This window comes from Adiantum capillus-veneris, chromosome 15 (assembly GCF_014529385.1).
Source record: "Adiantum capillus-veneris isolate H3 chromosome 15, ASM1452938v2, whole genome shotgun sequence".
Taxonomy (NCBI): Eukaryota; Viridiplantae; Streptophyta; class Polypodiopsida; order Polypodiales; family Pteridaceae; genus Adiantum; species Adiantum capillus-veneris.
Window position 1 is genome coordinate 36,371,761 of NC_140945.1, and position 18,512 is coordinate 36,390,272.

General features: G+C 45.9%; 1 protein-coding gene across 9 annotated transcripts in view; it reads right to left on the reverse strand.

Annotated features, from left to right (window-relative positions):
* The window catches only part of LOC147440523 (uncharacterized), a 106,211-nt gene that overhangs the window by 18,390 nt on the left and 69,309 nt on the right, over positions 1 to 18,512 (reverse strand). For 7 of the 9 annotated variants that reach the window (XM_086530243.1, XM_086530238.1, XM_086530244.1 and 4 more), the window contains 2 exons: positions 14,833 to 14,916; positions 14,362 to 14,565 (listed from right to left, as the gene is read on the reverse strand). In XM_086530243.1, coding sequence (XP_086386369.1) covers positions 14,362 to 14,565; positions 14,833 to 14,916 — 288 coding nt within the window. The remainder of the gene's footprint in view (positions 1 to 14,361; positions 14,566 to 14,832; positions 14,917 to 18,512) is intronic. The other 2 variants (XM_086530240.1, XM_086530241.1) reach the window with 2 other exon arrangements.

An 18,512-nucleotide genomic window follows, 5' to 3' on the forward strand; every position in this document is an offset into this window, starting at 1 on the left:
GTGCTTTTGTTGTCCAAACAGACCATCAGACCTTGCGATACTTCTTGACACAGTCAAAGTTATCTGAAAAGCATATGCCATGGGCAAACATTCTTTCCACGTTCCACTTCCAGATTATGCATGTGGAAGGCAAGAAGAATGTTGTGGCTAATGCATTATTAAGGAAGACACAAATTTCAGTTGTGTCAATTCCTTATCATCATGAGTTGGATGACATGAAGGAAGAGTATGCTACTAATGAAGATTTTGCAAGGATCTTTGAACAGTTGCATGAAGGGCAACATCATGCGCACTACCTCCTCTGAGATGGTTTTATGATAATGCATGGCAGACTTTGTGTCAGTAGGCCATTGTGACATAAGGTCATGGAAGAAAGGCATGTCCCACCGTATGCAGGAAATCGTGGTATTGATGCGACAGTTAAAGCGGTAGAGACATTCTTCTATTGGCCTACCTTGAGGAGAGATGTGGATGCCTTTGTTCGAGCATGCCTGATTTGCCAAAAGGTCAAGTTTGTCAGGCAAAAGGCACGAGGGTTGTTACAACCACTGCCGAATCCGGATAAGCCATGGGAAAGCATTGCTATGGACTTTATCTTTGATCTTCCAAGAACCCCAACAGGGAATGATGATATATGGACCATTATCTGCAGGTTCAGCAAGCAGGCCCATTCTATTCCCATCAGGAAGAAGATAAAATTTGACCAGATGGCACACTTGTTCATGTACAATGTGTTTAAGTACCATGGTATGCCACAATCGATTGTCAATGATCGTGATCCTCGCATGATCAGTTTGTCCTGGAGAGGATTATTTGAGAACATGGGCACTACGCTCAAGTTCTCGTCTTCGTTTCATCCAAAAACTGATGGACAATCAAAAGAGGCTAATTCTATTGTCTTAGATCTACAGGAATGCTATGTGTCAGATAGTAAGGGCACGTGGGAATAGTATTTGCCTATGCTTGAGTATGCGTACAATAATACTGTGCATTCATCGACTGGCAAAGCACCTTTTGAGATTGTTGAAGGCGGTAAAAAGGTTCCTCCCACTTTGCATACAAAGGACAAGATCTTTGAGGCAGATCGATATGTTGAGAATTCAGCGTGCTGCAGATTCTAGCCAAGTTTTGCGAAGTGTCTGTATGCGTCAGGAAAGTCATCTATTGTGTGAGGATACTGTCTATGTAGCATCCTAGTACAGTTATGCTCCTGAAATCGGGCTAGAATAGGTGGTTTTCAGCCCGGATTATGCGGGACAGCTCGTAGGAAATCACAAGTTTTATTCCCTCTGTTAATATATAAAGAAATACCGAAAGGGGCGCCAATTTTGGGGCCTACAGGTTGTCGGCGTCTGCTTGGAGCATTCTAGCTTCCGAGCCGTGTGTGTGCTTAAGTGTTAATTCCCGTCACAGGTTCCCTTTGCAAAGTACTCATGCTGGTATGGGGAGATGACATCATGGTTTCAAGCGCATGGGTTCAGCATAGACAGACTGCCACCCTTCCAGTGTTCACTGGATGCACTCTCTCTGACTCTCACACGGTCCGAGATTACTAGGCTCATCCGCCAGGACCTGACTCAGCTAGACATCAAGAGGACATGGATACAGCCAACACAGGAGCTCGGCACAAAGATGGCTTTCTACAGAGAGCATCTTCTCCAGCTTACGGAGGACGGTTTTGTGACGAGGCCTAGATACATGGACACCCACTTGTCTCATGGGATACGATGTGCTATTGGCCAGATACGCACATCTTCACACCAGCTGCAGATCGAGACTCGGAGATACAGCAGAGTACCAACAAGCCCAGGACATGTCTCCTGTGTGACCTGGAGCGTGAGACAGAGTTGCACTACACATGCCATTGCCCCGTCTACTACGAGATACACGGCCGCTTCCACTGCTTGTTCAGAGAGGGCTTCGGACCACTTTCCAGAGTCGCGCGGTACGAGGATCAGAGATGCTTGGGTCTGTTTTTGCTCAGACTGCGGAGACACAGAGAGAACCTGATGAGAGGAGAGGTCAGCCAGTCTCAGAGATGGATCACAGACTTCTTTAGAGCAGACACAGGGCACCCGGAGGAGCTACTACCACAAGAGAGCGCCGCCTCACACTGGAGGCACACTGATCGACCGAGCGACCAAGCTAGGGAGATCCAGACGCCCACGACTATGAAGGGGTTTGGGGAGCACCACAGACGGAGAGAGAGAGAGAGAGAGAGAGAGAGAGAGAGAGAGAGAGAGAGAGAGAGAGAGAGAGAGAGAGAGAGAGAGAGAGAGACACACACACGATGTGGGTGGGGAGACTATGAAGTAGCAACTCCCCCTATACAATATACTCACTATAAGTATAGGGTAACAGTGGGCGGGCGCCCATGACCTGGGCGACCGGTCAAGGCACATAGGCCTTAACCCCAACAACCTCCCACTTAAAGGCCAATGTGCCTTTAAGCAAGATCTACTAGTGTACAACTAATAGAAGGTGAGAGATTCTCTCAACCTATGCCCACTGACTCTCGATGAGCTAGTGCATCCGGCTCTACTGATAGACAAACATCCCGCTGCGGAAGCCACACAGAGCTAGCTCCAAGCTCTGCAAAGAGTCTACAAGAGCTCATGCACTCCTGCAAGTATCGGTCCAATACCTGCAAACCTCCCCTATGCTCTATGCCGAGATCAGTCATCGAACAACTAATCAACCCTGCCTTAAATGCTCCCACTGCAGCTGCTATGTCGAGCCTCGAGATCAGCATCTCATACATGAGGACACCGAACGCTGATGCAACCCTGGCAACCTCTCCCACCTCCAACTCAGAACTCCACTCATGGCAATCTTGTCCCCTATCATAGAGACCATGGCACTCTGACTCCGAGCTCTGGAGTGACTCCTCGTGCCCACCACATATCACATGTGTACCAAGAGTATCCATCTGTCCTAAATCTGTATCAAGCTCTAGCATAAGCATATCAAGAAGTGACTCCACAATAGCCGACATCTCAGCATCCATGTGAGTCATCTCTGTGACTCATCCTACTGTGACTCACTAGAGCTGTCCTGCTCTACCTGTGCATCCGTAGACGCAACCTGTACAACAAGGTCACTGCTCTGCACTCCATGCAAAGCATCCTGCAACCCACAAGCAAAAGAGACTCGGTTGCTCTCTTGCTGTCTACCTGGCTGCATGATCACAGAGACAACACCGTCTCTCCAATGATCCACATGCAATGGGTAACCTGGACCACTCCTGGCACCTCTCGCAATCACTAACGAACCCAAATGCATCACAAAATCTCGCTCTCGAAGCGAAATCTGACATCCACAATCTCTAAGCTGACCAATCGAGATCAAACTCACTGTCAAATCTGGTACATAGCGCACATGTCGTAAGAAGTAAGATGCACCACTCGGTAATGACAGTCTCACATCTCCTGCACCTGCTATCGCATGCACCGATCCATCGGTCAAACGTACACTGCCAAGCATCCCGTTAGAATAGCTACAAAACCATTCACGATGTGACGTGACATGAAACATAGCATCTGCGTCTAGCAACCATTGCGAAGGGAGTGCACTATCCACATGTATAGCATCTCGTGCATAGCTCGAGGTAAAAGTGACATCCCCGTCACTAGTATACTCCGACACTACATCTACCTCAACTGTCAAAGCAACTGAGTCCATGGCATCATTACATACATCTCTGAGACTGCCATGTCTCCTACGATGTCGCATACGACGAAAACAACGCCGTCTAATGTGTCCAGAATGACCACAATACCAACATGTCACCTGTCGGCATACTCGTGAATGTACATGTCTCACACGAGTCCTTGATGACTCAGATCTATCATACATATCATGTAATCTGTGCCAAAGTGCTCTCGAAGTAGTCTCATACATAACAAGAGCATATACAGAATCCGCAAGGTGCAAAGAGAGCGTAGATAGTGCCATCTTCTCTAGCTCCTGCCACTGATCGTCAGACATGTTTGAAGGTCTACCTGCATCACCACTCAATGGTCGATGCAACACTCGCTATGTCAGTGCATCAAGCATACAATCTCCCCATGCCGCAAAGTCTGACCCATCAAACACGCGCATCTGTGAGAGGTCACAATCTGATCGATCACCTGTCTCTGCCATGAGCACAAGTAGCAAGCTAGATAGCAAAACCACCTCACCAACAACACCTGGAATCTGTCTACAAATATGGCTAGAAACACAATGTAAAACCTGTGAGACAAACTCCAAAATAGAGCTCCCGCAATGTCAATACAAGCCTCGCCTGCTCTAGTATCACACTGCAATCTGTGAGCTAATCACCAAGCCCACACTGTGCGGTATCGATGCATACACACGCACAAATCTCCCACCTGCAGAGAACACCGCACGCAAATGCTGAGTGCAACCTGCAATCTCTACCTAGATCGCATAAATGATGCGTATAAAACTCTTCGAAAAATTTCGCCAGAGTTTCAACGTAAAATGGCTATAAACCCAAGTAACCATAAAGTGAACACCAAGCTCACAACAAGAGCTACCAAATGCGTATCATCCACACTCACAACATGCTCAAATCTCCACAAACCTTAGTCAAGTAAGCTCTCATGTAAATCACCTCATATGACCATACATGTCACATACATGTGCCTCAGTCTTGAGCTCACAAAATCTACTCAAAGAAGAATGCAAAAACTTGTAAGAGAAGCCATCCAAGATCCTGGCAATCGGAAGAAACCTATCCAAGAGAGAAAACATGCTCAAACAAGCATAAAGCTCCCACATACAGCATACATGAAGCAACCTGCTGTCTCAGAAAACAAAGAAAACAACAGCCCAAAACTGTCCTGAAAAACAGTCTCTGTGTTTTTAATTCCAGACCCACCTGCACTCAGAATCAGAAAACGATTCCTTCTACAAAGTCGTAGAGCTTCAAGCCAGCTCCATAATAGACTTACAGCGTGTATTTCTGAAATACCTTCCAGACCGTGCAGAATTAGCCCTAGCGCGTGAGACGCAAAAAGTTGCAAAACGGTAATTTCTACTTCCCAGGCGGACAGAATGTCAAAAACTGTTGATTTGCAGAAAATTTGCTAATCAACACTAAAAACGACCTGCAAAATCACTAAAAACGACCTGCAAAATCGGTTGCCCACGTTTTCTGCCTGAACATCTTCTCCTTGCTCCACACAAATCTATCAATCCAACCTTCCAAAGCTTCTTTGAAAAGGCGGAGAAACGGCGATCTCACGTCGACTCTCCCTCAAGCTCCTACAAAGCTCACGCTCATAGATCTGATCTCCAAGCTTCCATGGCCACAAGCTCCGTCTACGCTGTCGTCGATGTAGCCGTTGCAAAGCTTGCCAAGAAGAGGGAAAATGCTGTACACCAACAGACTGCGGAGGACTAAACAACATCGACGGAGGTTGCATCAGAAGATTCGGATCACTTTGGCCCAGCATGCACGACGCCCGGTCAGGCTATTGACCATGGAGGAGATTGATGAGATCCGCCAGCGACCACTGCTGGATCTTTTGTGATCTGTGATTTAGCTATCCCACCTAGCTGGATCTTTTGTGATCTATGATTTAGCTATCCCACCTATCTGCTTAGATCACACCTAGCTATTTCAGATTCCATAGCATTTTATTCTGTCATTTTTGTTACTCTGACTTTGTATCAGACCCACCACATTGTAACTTTATGGTCTCATAGGTCATTCAGGCCTTCTGAAGACGTTAATATAACATTTCATTTTCTCTCTCTCTCTCTCTCTCTCTCTCTCAAACCGGCTTTTGAGGATACCTTTACTGGAAGAGACATCATCTTTTACTCTGAGACACACCAGGCCCCTGGGCAATCCATGCCACATCAGTGGATACAGGTGGGAGACAACTTACAGACAAGAGACACACTCAGAGCACAGAGGGCGGGGCTCGGGGGGAGTGGCAGTGTTATTTAGAGAGGATCTGCAGCCACTAATACATATAGCCCGCAGGGATGAGCAGGCTAGGTACATGTGGGTGAGATTGAAAGCAGAGACAGGCAGATATCTCTACCTAGCTATTTGCTACTTTCCCCCGAGTACATCAGTTTATGCATCACCCAGAGGACATTCCCCTTTCTCTATTTTGGATGATGACATATGGGAGTTCTCTAGGGATGGTGACATTATCATCCTAGGGGACTTCAATGCTAGGACTGCCCATCACCAGGCAGTGTTTTATGATACTTCAGAGGAGATGCTAAGAGAGCTAGATGTTGTGGAGACAGGCCTGTCCAGACTATCACACGATGTGCAATATACTGAGTATGGGCGACACCTGATAGACATGGGCACTGCACATGGATTGGCCATCTTGAACGGCCTACAGAGATTCCGTGCTGCGGGAGGTTTTACATGCTTCCCACACAGGCATGCAGCCAGCACAATGGACTATGTCAGTACGCATCATCTTTGTACACAGTACCTGCACAGCCGCCCCTCCCCAACCCCCCTGACCCATGCCCACACACATGTGCTTTTTTCACCGCTGAGATGGTGAAGAAAGCTATTGACAGAATGAGGACTGGGAGAGCATATGATCATAATGGCTTAGTCGCTGAGCATTTCATGCATGCCAAAGACCTACTAGCAGAGCTTCTAGCAGTTATGTTTAATGGTGCCATGTGTGAGGGCCTACCGGACACTTGGAGCCTATCTACGATCGTACCTATCTTCAAGTCAGGAGACCCCATGGAGCTTGGGAATTATCGCACTATTATGATTGGGCACACACTGGCACGGTTGTATGCATCCATTGTTGAGCAACAGCTTAGTAGATGGGCAGAGAGGGAAGGAATGCGTGCAACTGGGCAGGCAGGGTTCAGGAGAGGCTTCTCTACTCTTGACCATATACTGACACTCAGGGCCATCATCGAGGAAGGCAGATCTCATGGGAGACGGATCTATTGTAGCTTTGTGGACTTCCGCAAACCTTTTGACACAGTACCCAGAGCTAGATTGATGCGCAGATTACAGGAAATGGGAGTACCCACAGAGCTCATTTGGGGGATCATGGCATTGTACAGATCACTAGTAGGGCATGTACGCACCCCGGAGGGACTTTCTACACCGGTTCACTCCACTATTGGGGTGAAGCAGGGCTGCCCGCTCTCTCCTACTCTTTTCGGTATGTATGTGGATGAGGTTTCTGACTACATTGACAGCGATGGGGATAAAGGTGCACAGTTGGCAAGGACATGGATTCCACTTTTGTTATATGCTGATGATATTGTGTTGATCTCCGAATCCCTAGAGGGAATGCAACGTCAATTGGATGCTTTGCATACGTTTGCCCACGAAAGTGGTTTGTCTGTCAACCTTGGTAAAACCAAGGTTATGGTGTTTAATACCACCCCATAGTGGATCAGGAGGTCAGCACCTACATTCACATACGGCCAGGAGACTGTGGAGTACACAGACGCTTACACTTACCTTGGAGTGGTTTTTAGCGGACCTACATTCTGACTCAGAAGAGCAGCAGAGACCAAACTGACTACAACCCACGCAGCATTGGGTAGATTGGAGAGGATGTGTTCGCAGGTTCAGTTTCAGGAGCCCCGGATGAAGCTCTGGCTCTTTGACACATTGGTGGCTTCAGCATTGCTCTATGGGGCTGAGATATGGGGACCTTCATTGGATCACCACGGGAGGCTGGGTCGCACAGACGGATGGGGGAACATGGAGAAACCTCTCGTCTCTATGATCTCGCGGCTCATTAGAGCTAAGGCATCAGTACCACGGGCCATTATCCGAGCAGAGCTAGCGGCCCCCCCACTAGTGGTGGAGGCGCTCACCAGATCGGTCTCCTTCATAAACCGCACATGGGAACTTCCTAGAGACAGATATGCTTGCATAGCACTTGAGTCCTCTCGACAGTTAGCCATACAGGGAGATACAACATGCTGGTATGGGGAGAGGACATCATGGTTTCGGGCGCATGGGTTCAGCATAGACAGGCTGCCACCATTCCAGTACTCATTGGATGCACAATCTCTCATTCTTACACAGTCGGAGATCACCAAGCTCATCCGCCAAGACCTGACCCAGCTAGACACCAGAAGGACATGGATACAACCAGCACAAGAATTGGGCACGAAGATGGCTTTCTACAGAGACCACCTTCTCCAGCTTACGGAAGATAGTTTTGTGACGAGATCTAGATACATGGATACCCACTTGTCTCATGGGATACGATGTGCTATTAGCCAATTACGCACATCGTCTCACCAGCTGCGGATTGAGACTGGGAGATACAGCGGAGTACCAACAAAGGCCAGGACATGCCCCTTGTGTGACATGGAACCTGAGACAGAGCTGCATTATACATGCCGCTGCCCCGTCTACTATGAGTTACGAGGCCGCTTCCATTGCTTGTTCAGAGAGGGTTTTGGACCACTCTCAAGAGTAATGGGATACGAAGATCAGAGATGCCTGGGTTTGTTCTTGCTCAAGCTGCGCAGACACAGAGACAGCCTAATGAATGGCGAGGCTAGCCAGTCTCAAAGACGGATCACAGACTTCTTCAGAGCAGACACGGGATTGCCGCAGAGCCACTCCCACAGCAGAGCTCCCTCTCGTCTCACACCAGAGGCACACTGATCGACCGAGCGATGCGATTGAACTGGGGAAATCCAGGCGCCCACAACTGCGAAGGACTACACAGCATTGACGGAGGCTACGTCAGAAGATTCGGAGCACGCTGGCCAGGCATGCACGATGCCCGGTCAGACTACTAACCATGGAGGAAATTGATGAGATTCACCAACGACCGATGCTAGATCTTTTGTGATTCAGCTATCCCAACAAGCCGCCCATTTTTGCTTAGCTCATATCGACCAATCTAGGATCCCATAGTATATATCTTTCTTTTGTACTGTTGTTAGTTTATTTTGTTACTCTGACTTTGTATCAAATCCAGAACCTTGTAACTTTCTGGTCTCATAGGTCACTATGGCCTTTTGAAGACATTAATATAACATTTCATTTCATTTCTCTCTCTCTCTCTCTCTCTCTCTCTCTCTCTCTCTCTCTCTCTCTCTCTCTCTCTCTCCTTTTGAAGACGTTAATATAACATTTCATTTCTGTGTGTGTGTGTGTGTGTGTGTGTGTGTGATTATTACATTTCATTTCTGTGTGTGTGTGTGTGTGTGAGATTATTTCTCCGCTGTTGGCTCAAATGCATATGGATTTGGATGTGCCTGGTATCGTTTTGTCATGAGAGTGTAAAGTGTGATTTCTGACTATGGTATGCAGCATATGCAGAGTATTTGGGAGAATGTCATTGATGCGAAACAGGCTAGTCAACGTTTACAACAGTTGGCTGATTTCCGCCCCTTGTCTGACTCTGAAATGACGGAGTTATGTGAAGCTAAAGTATGTATTCAACAGAATGATAAGAGGAAGCTTGCTAAGAGGCAGACGCGTGCACGTCAACAGGCTTTTATGGACAAAGGTTGTGCTTCGAAGAAATTTTTTAAGCATTTGCATCATTCAAGAGTCACGCAATCGATTAAACGGGTTATGCTTCCCTCAGGTGCTTGGACTTCTTCGAAGTGGGAACTTGCGAACGTTATGGTTTCGCATTATCGTAAGGTGTTTGCTGCTCCATCCCAGCCTTCTTCGACAGCATGTCGAGCGCGTGAATTGTTGCTTTCTTATGTTCGTCCAATCCTGTCTTTGCAGGAGGCACAATGCCTTAAGGATCCTTTCTCTGTCTCCGAATTGCATGGTGCCTTGCTTCCATTGGGCCGGTGGAGATCTCCTGGTTGAAACGGACTTACTGTGGAATTTTTCCTCTCTTTTTGGGATTCTCTTAAACAACCCCTGATCTTCATGATAAATGTGGCATGGGAAAAACGGGATCTACCAATTTCATGGAAGGAGGGCTTACTTAAGTTGTTGCCCAAGCAAGCGCTTTGCGAGCAGTTCTCTCATTGGCGGCCCATAACTTTGATGCCAATGATATACAAGCTTTTGGCTAAGATGTTGGTCCACCGCATCAAAGATTATTTGTTTACAGGACTTCATTAGGCTCAGTATGGTTTCATTCCTCGTCGTCAAATCATGGACAATTTGGCCAATCTTATGATTGGCATGGAGTATGCTAAGTATACGCAACAAGATGTGCTGGTCATGCAAGTTGATATTGAAAAGGCCTTTGACACTGTCCCCACTGGAACTTCGTTGCTGCCACAATGAGATGTCTAGGATTTGGTCCTAAGTTGGCCAATGTGGTTTATTTCTTATATGATTGTAGTACGTCTTCGGGAATCCTGGACGGGGAATTGACAGAATCATGGCCGCTTGGCTGTTCGGTTAGGCAAGGTTGCCCTATTAGTGCTTTGTTGTATGCAATTGCCTCTCATCCTTTGTTGATGTATCTTGATCACTTGACCTCTGCGCAGCGTCTTCATGGTTTGCAGCTACCATCGGGTCATACTTTTATTGGGCAGGCTTATGCAGATGACTCATTGTTTATGCCTCGCAATCAGCAAAACAATGTTCAAGAGATTATGAACACTTTGGAATTGTTTGCGATTGCGGCTGGTCTTAAAGTCAATTTCTGTAAATCAAAGCTTCTGCCGCTTTGTTCTTGTGATTGGCATGCTCTGTTGTGGCCAGGAGAGATTGTTCCTCCAAATGTAATCACTAGGCAGTGGATTGGGTTATGAATCGCTTGAATGTTAAATTACATTACTGGAAGCTTTCTACCTGGCCGTTACATGTTCGCCTGTGAATAGTTCAGAGTATCCTCATGGCATATGTTCAGTTCTTTTTGCCACTGTTGCATTGGCCCCGTCACTGTCTTGACTCTCTCATGTCGGCCATTCTGTCTCATTTGTGGCGAACGCGTGCTCACAAAAAAGGTTTGCGCCTGATATCGATGGCAAAACTTTGTACACCAAGGCGTCGTGGTAGTTTGAATATTCTGGACCTGCGTAGGCATGTAATTGCTAGGAAGGCTATGCTTTTGCCTACACTTGTGCAACAATCTCAGCCTTGGACTCTTATGTTTGCACACTTGAGTCAGCATGTGGTTACATCCTCATTTGGTCACTGGCAATCATCCATGTGGGAGGCACTATTTGGTAAGATGGATGGTCATATTCCTGGATGCCCACTTTCTTCCACCTTGCTCTCTGCTTGGAAACAGGTTACGATTCATCTCTCATGGAATGCTCGGAGGGAAGGAAACTCACTTCGTGCGGAGAGCCTTCATTGGAGTCGGGCTTTTTCTCTTACTTTTGTCGACCGCTCGCCTCGCCAGGCATATTTCCTCCCTTGCCGTGGCATTCGAGTGGTTGAGGATGTGGTGGATTCAGCTGGTTTCACTTTCGAGTTTCCCTTTGCCGCTCGCCGCTTTGGATTGGGCATGCATTATCGCCAGTTTTGGAGAGAATTTATAGGAAATGTTGACAGGTTTCTTGCCCGTTTCACCTTTGGCTGATGGTGATCGTATGTCTGATTGGAAGGTTGGGGAAATGCCATTTCCAGATATTTCTGCCGCCCGGGCATATGCTCTTCTTCTACCTCCTCCATGGATTGCTGATCATTGCAACGCTGTTTGGCACATGCATAAATCAGATATTTGGTGGCGCAGGATTATATCTGCAATATGGGAAAGGAAGTTGCCGTTGAAAGAGTGTTTGTTTCTTTGGCGGTGTTTACTTGGTGTGCTCCGAGTGGGTACCTTTCTTAGGATGCACCGTATCCGCCCTTCATCATGTGTCCGTTGCTTATCTGCCGAGGAGGATGTTTGTCACCTCTTGTGGGATTGCTGTGTCATTCGTGACTTCCTTCGCCGGGTATCTGCGTGTATGCGGCTACGTTTTCCAGCGACGGTCTTCCATAAGCGGTTTTGGGTTTTTGGTATCTTCTCACCGGCGTTGCGGTGCTTTGCATCCTTCTTCATGTGGGTCAGGTTTTGGGCGTACTGGAGCCTGTGGCGACAGCGTAATGGTTATATGTTTCATCGCATTCATATAGATCCCCTACCTTTCTTCAAGATTTCCCTTCGGCAGTCTTTGCGGTTCGCCTTAGAAGTTGGTGATATCACGGCAGAGATACATCAGCTTTCTTATGAATGCTTTTAGATATTTTGTATAGTGGAACACTATTGTGTTCCTTTCCTTGTACATCTTTTTGGTGGGTTTTCCTCTCGTTGAGGTTTCCCACAGTTAGATAAAGTGTGTGTGTCTAAAGTAAAGTAAAGAATTTTGGGTGAAAGCCAAAGCCTACCACCCCACAGGCCGGTTTCAATGCACAAGATAGAGATTTGTTTATGAACCTCCACTAGATCAAAGATATGATATTTAATACCATAACACAATGGGTGAGGGCATCAACACCAGTATTTATGTAAGGCGAGGAAGCGGTAGAGTACTCCACCCAAATCTGGGAGTCAATTTTATAGTACCCTCTTTCTCTATGAGAGGCAGCCGCTTCGAGACTATCACGAGGATATTCATCCATAAGGGCTTGGAGCAAATGTGCCCATTGGTGAAATTTCAAGAGCCCCGCCTAAGCTACAGTTGTTTAATACCTTGGTGACATCCACACTATTGTTAGGACGACATATTTGGGGACCTACTCGATACCATCGTAACCAATCTCGTCGGTAGTATGATGAGTTCAAGACCCCCGCCTAAGCTACGGTTGTTTAATACTTTAATGACATCCACACTATTGTTAGGACGACATATTTGGGGACCTAGTCGATACCATCGTAACCAATCTCGCCGGTAGTATGACGAGTGGAGAGCTATGTAGAGACCACTAGTCACTCATCTCTAGGATGATTCGATGTAAGGTCACAATGTCACATAAGGTCGCTACACCACTTACTAGATTAGTATCTTACATACCTAGCTTGTGGGAGCTTTCACATCATCATTATGCTAGATTGGACCTTGGTTGTGTGACTCTGGTCCTCGAGTCATTTCGATAGCTAGCCATTCAAGACTCTAGATGTTAATATGCACAGATGTGTGGTTTCAGTTGCATAGGCTTTACCATAAACAGATTGTTTACCTATCTGTAAAACTTGGACGCACCATTGCTTGCATTCGCACGTTTAGAGAGATCAACACGACTATCAAACACGATCTTATGTAGATTAACATAGAGAGGACATGGATCACTCCTCCTCGGGAATTCCAGAAGAAAATGGCTTTTACACAAAGTATCTTCTTCACGTTACTGAGGATCAGTTTATTATACGACTGAGATACATGGAATCACACACCTTGCACGTGCTTCGAGGTGCCATAGGACAACTTTACACCTCCTCCGAGCAGCTGCAAATCGAGACAAGTAGATATACTTTGGTACCTCCAGAGCAGTGGAAATGCAAGGTATGCAACTTAGAGCTAAAGAAAGAGGAGCATTACATATGTTGAGGCCCAGTGTATTATGAGGTACGCTGTACGGTGGCAATTTCAATCTCTCTTCAGAGAGATTTTTGGGCCTTTGTCCTGAGTGTTGAGTAAGAGATTGGTTGGGCTTTTCTTGCTAGAGTTACACACTTTATTTTTTTGTAAATCTGCTTTGATTAATTTACAAGTGAGAAACCTCAAAGCGAGGAAAACCCGCAAAAAGAAAGGGATACAAAACATGGAGCACTATGAGGCTCCGAAGGCTAGAAAACAGTCAAAATAAATCCTGTAGGTATCAAGAGTGATGCCTTCAGCGTCATAGGCAAAATGCAGTGCTTGACCAAGATATAATTTGAAATAGGGAAAGGGGTCAATCTCCTCCCCTGTAAACAACCTCGTAGGGGCTACCCTATGCCTCTTAATAATGGCTTGGATGCCACGATCGTAAATATGATCTGCTATAGGGATGAGGACGTCGAGATCTACTAATCTCTATAGCTCCATCCAGGAGAGTCCCATGTATTGAAAAGTGAGGAGTCCCGTCCTGCTGAGGGGTGTTGCTCTTGAAGAAATATGTCACCTGCCTTTGTACGGGCCTTCCCTATGAGAGAGTTTATGGATGGGATCCATAGTGACAGCCTACTTTGTAGATCGGGCTTTGGAAGATATGCTACAAGCTGGCTCTAGTTATTCACTTGTTCGTTTACATTTTTAGCCTTTTTTGCCCCAGTATTTTGTACTAGACATTTGAATCATATGACAAAGATGTAATTTTTCTGGTCTCATAGGTGTCTTAGGCCTTTTGCAGACATAAATAAACATCTCTAATCATTTCTCTGCTTAATGATCTAGTAGAAAGACCGCTGTGGGATGCAAAAAAAAAACAGCTGATTGAATTTTCCTTCATATTTACATGGAAACACTCCAATTAAAGCAAATCACCTGACATAGTGTAAGGTGCTCTGAAGTCAAAACAAGAAGAGTGCAGTCAAAGTCCCCTTTAATTTCAGAACAGAAGTGGTAACCATCTTTAGCATCGCCATGCTCATGTATCTCATATAGAACTATTCTTTTGGGTAGTTGGACTGCCACCCTTTTCTGATAAATAGCAATCTTCGATATGTACTCCTGACACTTGATCCTGATCTGAGTCAAAATAAAATATAGACATGATAAAAGCACCTACCAAGACTAATAAATGCGTGACTTCAGAGAATTAGAACCAGTAATGGAGCCTACAGATAATCAACTGCCTTTTACAGCTAACAAATGGAAGCACAATATAAAAGAGTTGACAATTCTAAACAGATACATTCAGATTGCAATAGCATGGACAAACACTCCAGAGACACTGATAAATTAAAGGTTGGCTTCAACTATGTGACTCTCCTATTGTGAGATCAAGACACGTGCCTTCTCATTCGAGATCAAATTTTGTACGACAGCATCTGTCAGCGAATCTCTAAAAGCATAACGCTCGAGATGAAGACCATGTACCTGGTATTTACAAATGAAATGTTGCGTCACACACTATTAACTTACACTCAAGATGAATACCATGTATCTCATATAGGTGAATTGAATTGTCAAATCACATAGATTTTATTTAACTTCAACAATTAAGTAAACTCCAAAATCATGTAGGTTTGACCATCCACACCTCAACTTACTTGGCTTAAAAAATTAAGCTGACTCCAGATTCGTTTGTGTTTGACCCATTAAAAACTTTCAATTCAAATAAGAACAGAACTTGGCAAATGAGAGTATTTCACTATTAGCAAAGTGCAATACAGTTCTTTACACCTAAAGGGGTGCAATGACAACATAGGCATCTTACAAAACGTATCACCAAACAAAAAGAATAAACAAGGGACAACCCCTGCTTATAGCTCTTGGAAAATTGCCTAGTTACAAGATTAAGGTCAAGGTTTAGATCTAAGCCTAGAAGATCGTAAATTCTCCAAACAATCCTGTCTTTTTACAACCTTCCACCAATGAAGGGAAGTCCTAAAAGGTCAAATTAATCGCTTTGGATGGCCAAATCTGAACTCTGACGCAGGTTAGTTAAATCACTTTAAAACTAGCGATCAATGAATACACTTGCATACTAAATCAGCAACATTGCAAGGTTAAAAAGGTCGAAAAAGACTCACATGAAAAGTATTGTGAATGCTCCAATGATCCTGTAGGTAAATCTAAAAGATGCGTCATTAATAAGTTTTGAAGAAAGCTTCTTTTTTTTCCTTTAGCGAGCCAGGAGGCCGGGCCAATACCCACGCCTACTCTCACAAGGTGAAGCTTTTGTCACTGATTTCAGTCCCGAGAAGAGACCTTAGACACCACCTTGGGGATGGAGAGACGGTCAATCTTTTAGAACTTGCACCCTTGTCAGTTCATCCAAGGAATCCCTGGCAGACCTCCTTAGGGGCGTGACAGCGCCCAAGAGTCCCATAGGGCCCCAAGGACTGCGGGACTTGGTTTCCCTCACCAGCCAAAACCTTGAATTACCCTGGTGGGTTTTCGAGAAGAAATTGCCATACCCAACTTGGGCGTCGGCTCGTAAAAGCTTCTTATTTCCTCTCAATTTTTCAGCCTTTTCAAACTGTGGAAGGTACATCTAAAGAAAAGCATACGAAAGTAGCAAATGAGAATTGCTGAGCTTTAAAATTTAAGGAAGGTAAGAGCCTCCTTGACTTTGGTACCATATACTCCGGCCCAATAATCTCTATGGTCATTGCCCATTTACCGGCAAGTACACAAAGGAGACTAAATGATTGGCCTCCTCAATGATAGGTGCAATCCACAATAAGGCCCCTATGTCTTTTGGAAGGTTGTTTGGAAACGAGCCATAAAAAAGGAGAAGGTGATGGACAAAGACATGATGCTATCAACAATAGCCCTCGATGTCCTAGTTGTTCCCGAATAATCCGCAATCATGTCCACCACGTGCTCAGGCCCAATGATCTCTAAGGTTGTTGGCTATTCAGCACAAGCACGTCAACAAACCTTGCACTACCAGGTACGCAATTAGAGTCCATGAAATACATCTTTCCTTAGGAATATATTCCATGAATAGACCTCTTGCAGGATCCATCGACGATAAGGGAAACTCAATGACTCGCTCCAAATGCCTTTGTAGCCTTGCCATTTTCTCTACACTCTGCCTTTTGTCACGGGGACGGGCACCATGTGCCATTAGAAAAGAACAGACTGAACAACTTTAAGCACTTCAAATAACAACTGAATTGAAAGAGATGAACGACACACAAGACGACAAGTGGTAGAGTTCCACCCCAAGAGAGCGCTGGCCCCAAACGTTGGCGCCCCTTTCGGTAGTTCTTTATATGGCTTGAACTTAGTACAATGCCGGTACTCCATCCTCTGCACCTTCTCCCAAGAGCATGCTAGAGAATGAGCCCTTGGCTCATATTTAAAGACCCTTGGCCTCTCAAAAGCAGTTACATGAAAAGCATCAAACTCTAAAATCATCTAGCCTCAAAAGCAGCCAACGCGTTTTGCGGAGATCCATACAACTGCCATGTCTTTAGCGTAAAACGCAAAAATCCGTATTGTCTGCCACGTCAGCATGTTAGCGCAAATTGCGAGCATCCCATGTGATCAATAGCTTATGCATCTGTAACAGACTTGGACACTCCAAGTCAAGAATCAATCACAACAGCACCAAATAACCACTTCAAACATTTCACAGATCACAATAGATTTGCACTGGCCCGGCGGACTTCCGTGCCTAGAGATATTGGCCCCAAAGACTCGCGCCCCTTTCGGTATTTCTTTTTATATTAATCAGATCAAAGTACAAGAGAGTGGCTAGGGTTTCACTCTCAGACTCTGCGTCCAGATGTAGCGCGGATAATGTGTCGTGCCCTCTACAATGTGGGTGCCCCTCAGTGCAATGTGCGTGACAATCTCACTCAAACGAATGGAAACTCTCTCAAACAGAATGAAACAGAGATCAAAGTACAAGAGAGTAGCTAGGGTTTCACTCTTAGACTCTGCGTCCAGATGTAGCGCGGATAATGTGTCGTGCTCTCTACAATGTGGGTGCCCCTCAGTGCAATGTGCGTGACAATCTCACTCAAACGAATGGAAACTCTCTCAGACAGAATGAAACACAGAAACAATGCATAACAACAAAGACACAACAGTGGACCAGAACATGTGGACTCAACTAGCTCAAAGAACCATGTACAGACTCTGGCGTGGCAGCACACTCAGCTCCAGTCGAGGACTCACAGGTACAAATGGGGTGTCAAGGCTCAGATGTGCAGGGATGGTGAAGCAGTGCTCTATGTAAGACTCACTCTAGACGACTACGTACAAGATCATAGAACTGCCCAAAACAACTACTCATAGGTACAACCATAAGCGCCACCAACGGCCCATAAATGTCCAGCCAGCTAAGTCTATCTCTAAACTGAGTGGTGGTGGTGACCTGGCCACGATGTCCACTAGACCACCGTAGGTACCCTACCACGTGTCACTCACAGCCCAAAGGGTCCGTCCAGTGTGAACCAGACCAACTGTAGCTAACTGTCCAACTGCGTGTCCTGTGAAGTGACACTGTAGCCCTGCTACAGGTTGCTCGCCACAAGACCGCTCACCGTCTCGGTGAAAGGAAGACTGAAACTGTGAAAGAAAACTACTAGTATGTACAATGGTGAGCTCCTTAATCTGTCATCCAAGAGATAGAGTGGTGGCCACTGCTGCATCCGAAGTATCAGCCTCTGGAGGTGGAGCCATCAAATCGATTGTGGGGCCTTGCTGTATGTGAGCTCTCCTCTCAGTAAGTGTGAAATGACGAGCTACCTGCTACTGGGCAGATGGTAGCACCTGTCCTGTAGTGTATTGAGGACGTCGAGTAACACAGCCATGGCGATGTGTTCTACCAACTCCATCACAACAAGTCATATTTTGCATCTGAGGCAATGGTGAAGACTGAAACCCCTGAGGAGGAGGATACTGTTGTTGTTGTTGATTGTAGTACTGAATGGGAACTGGAGTTTGTGAGTAGAGTCCCATAAACTGCTGAGAAGGACCCATTGCTGCATGCTGCACTGGTGTACCTGCTCTAG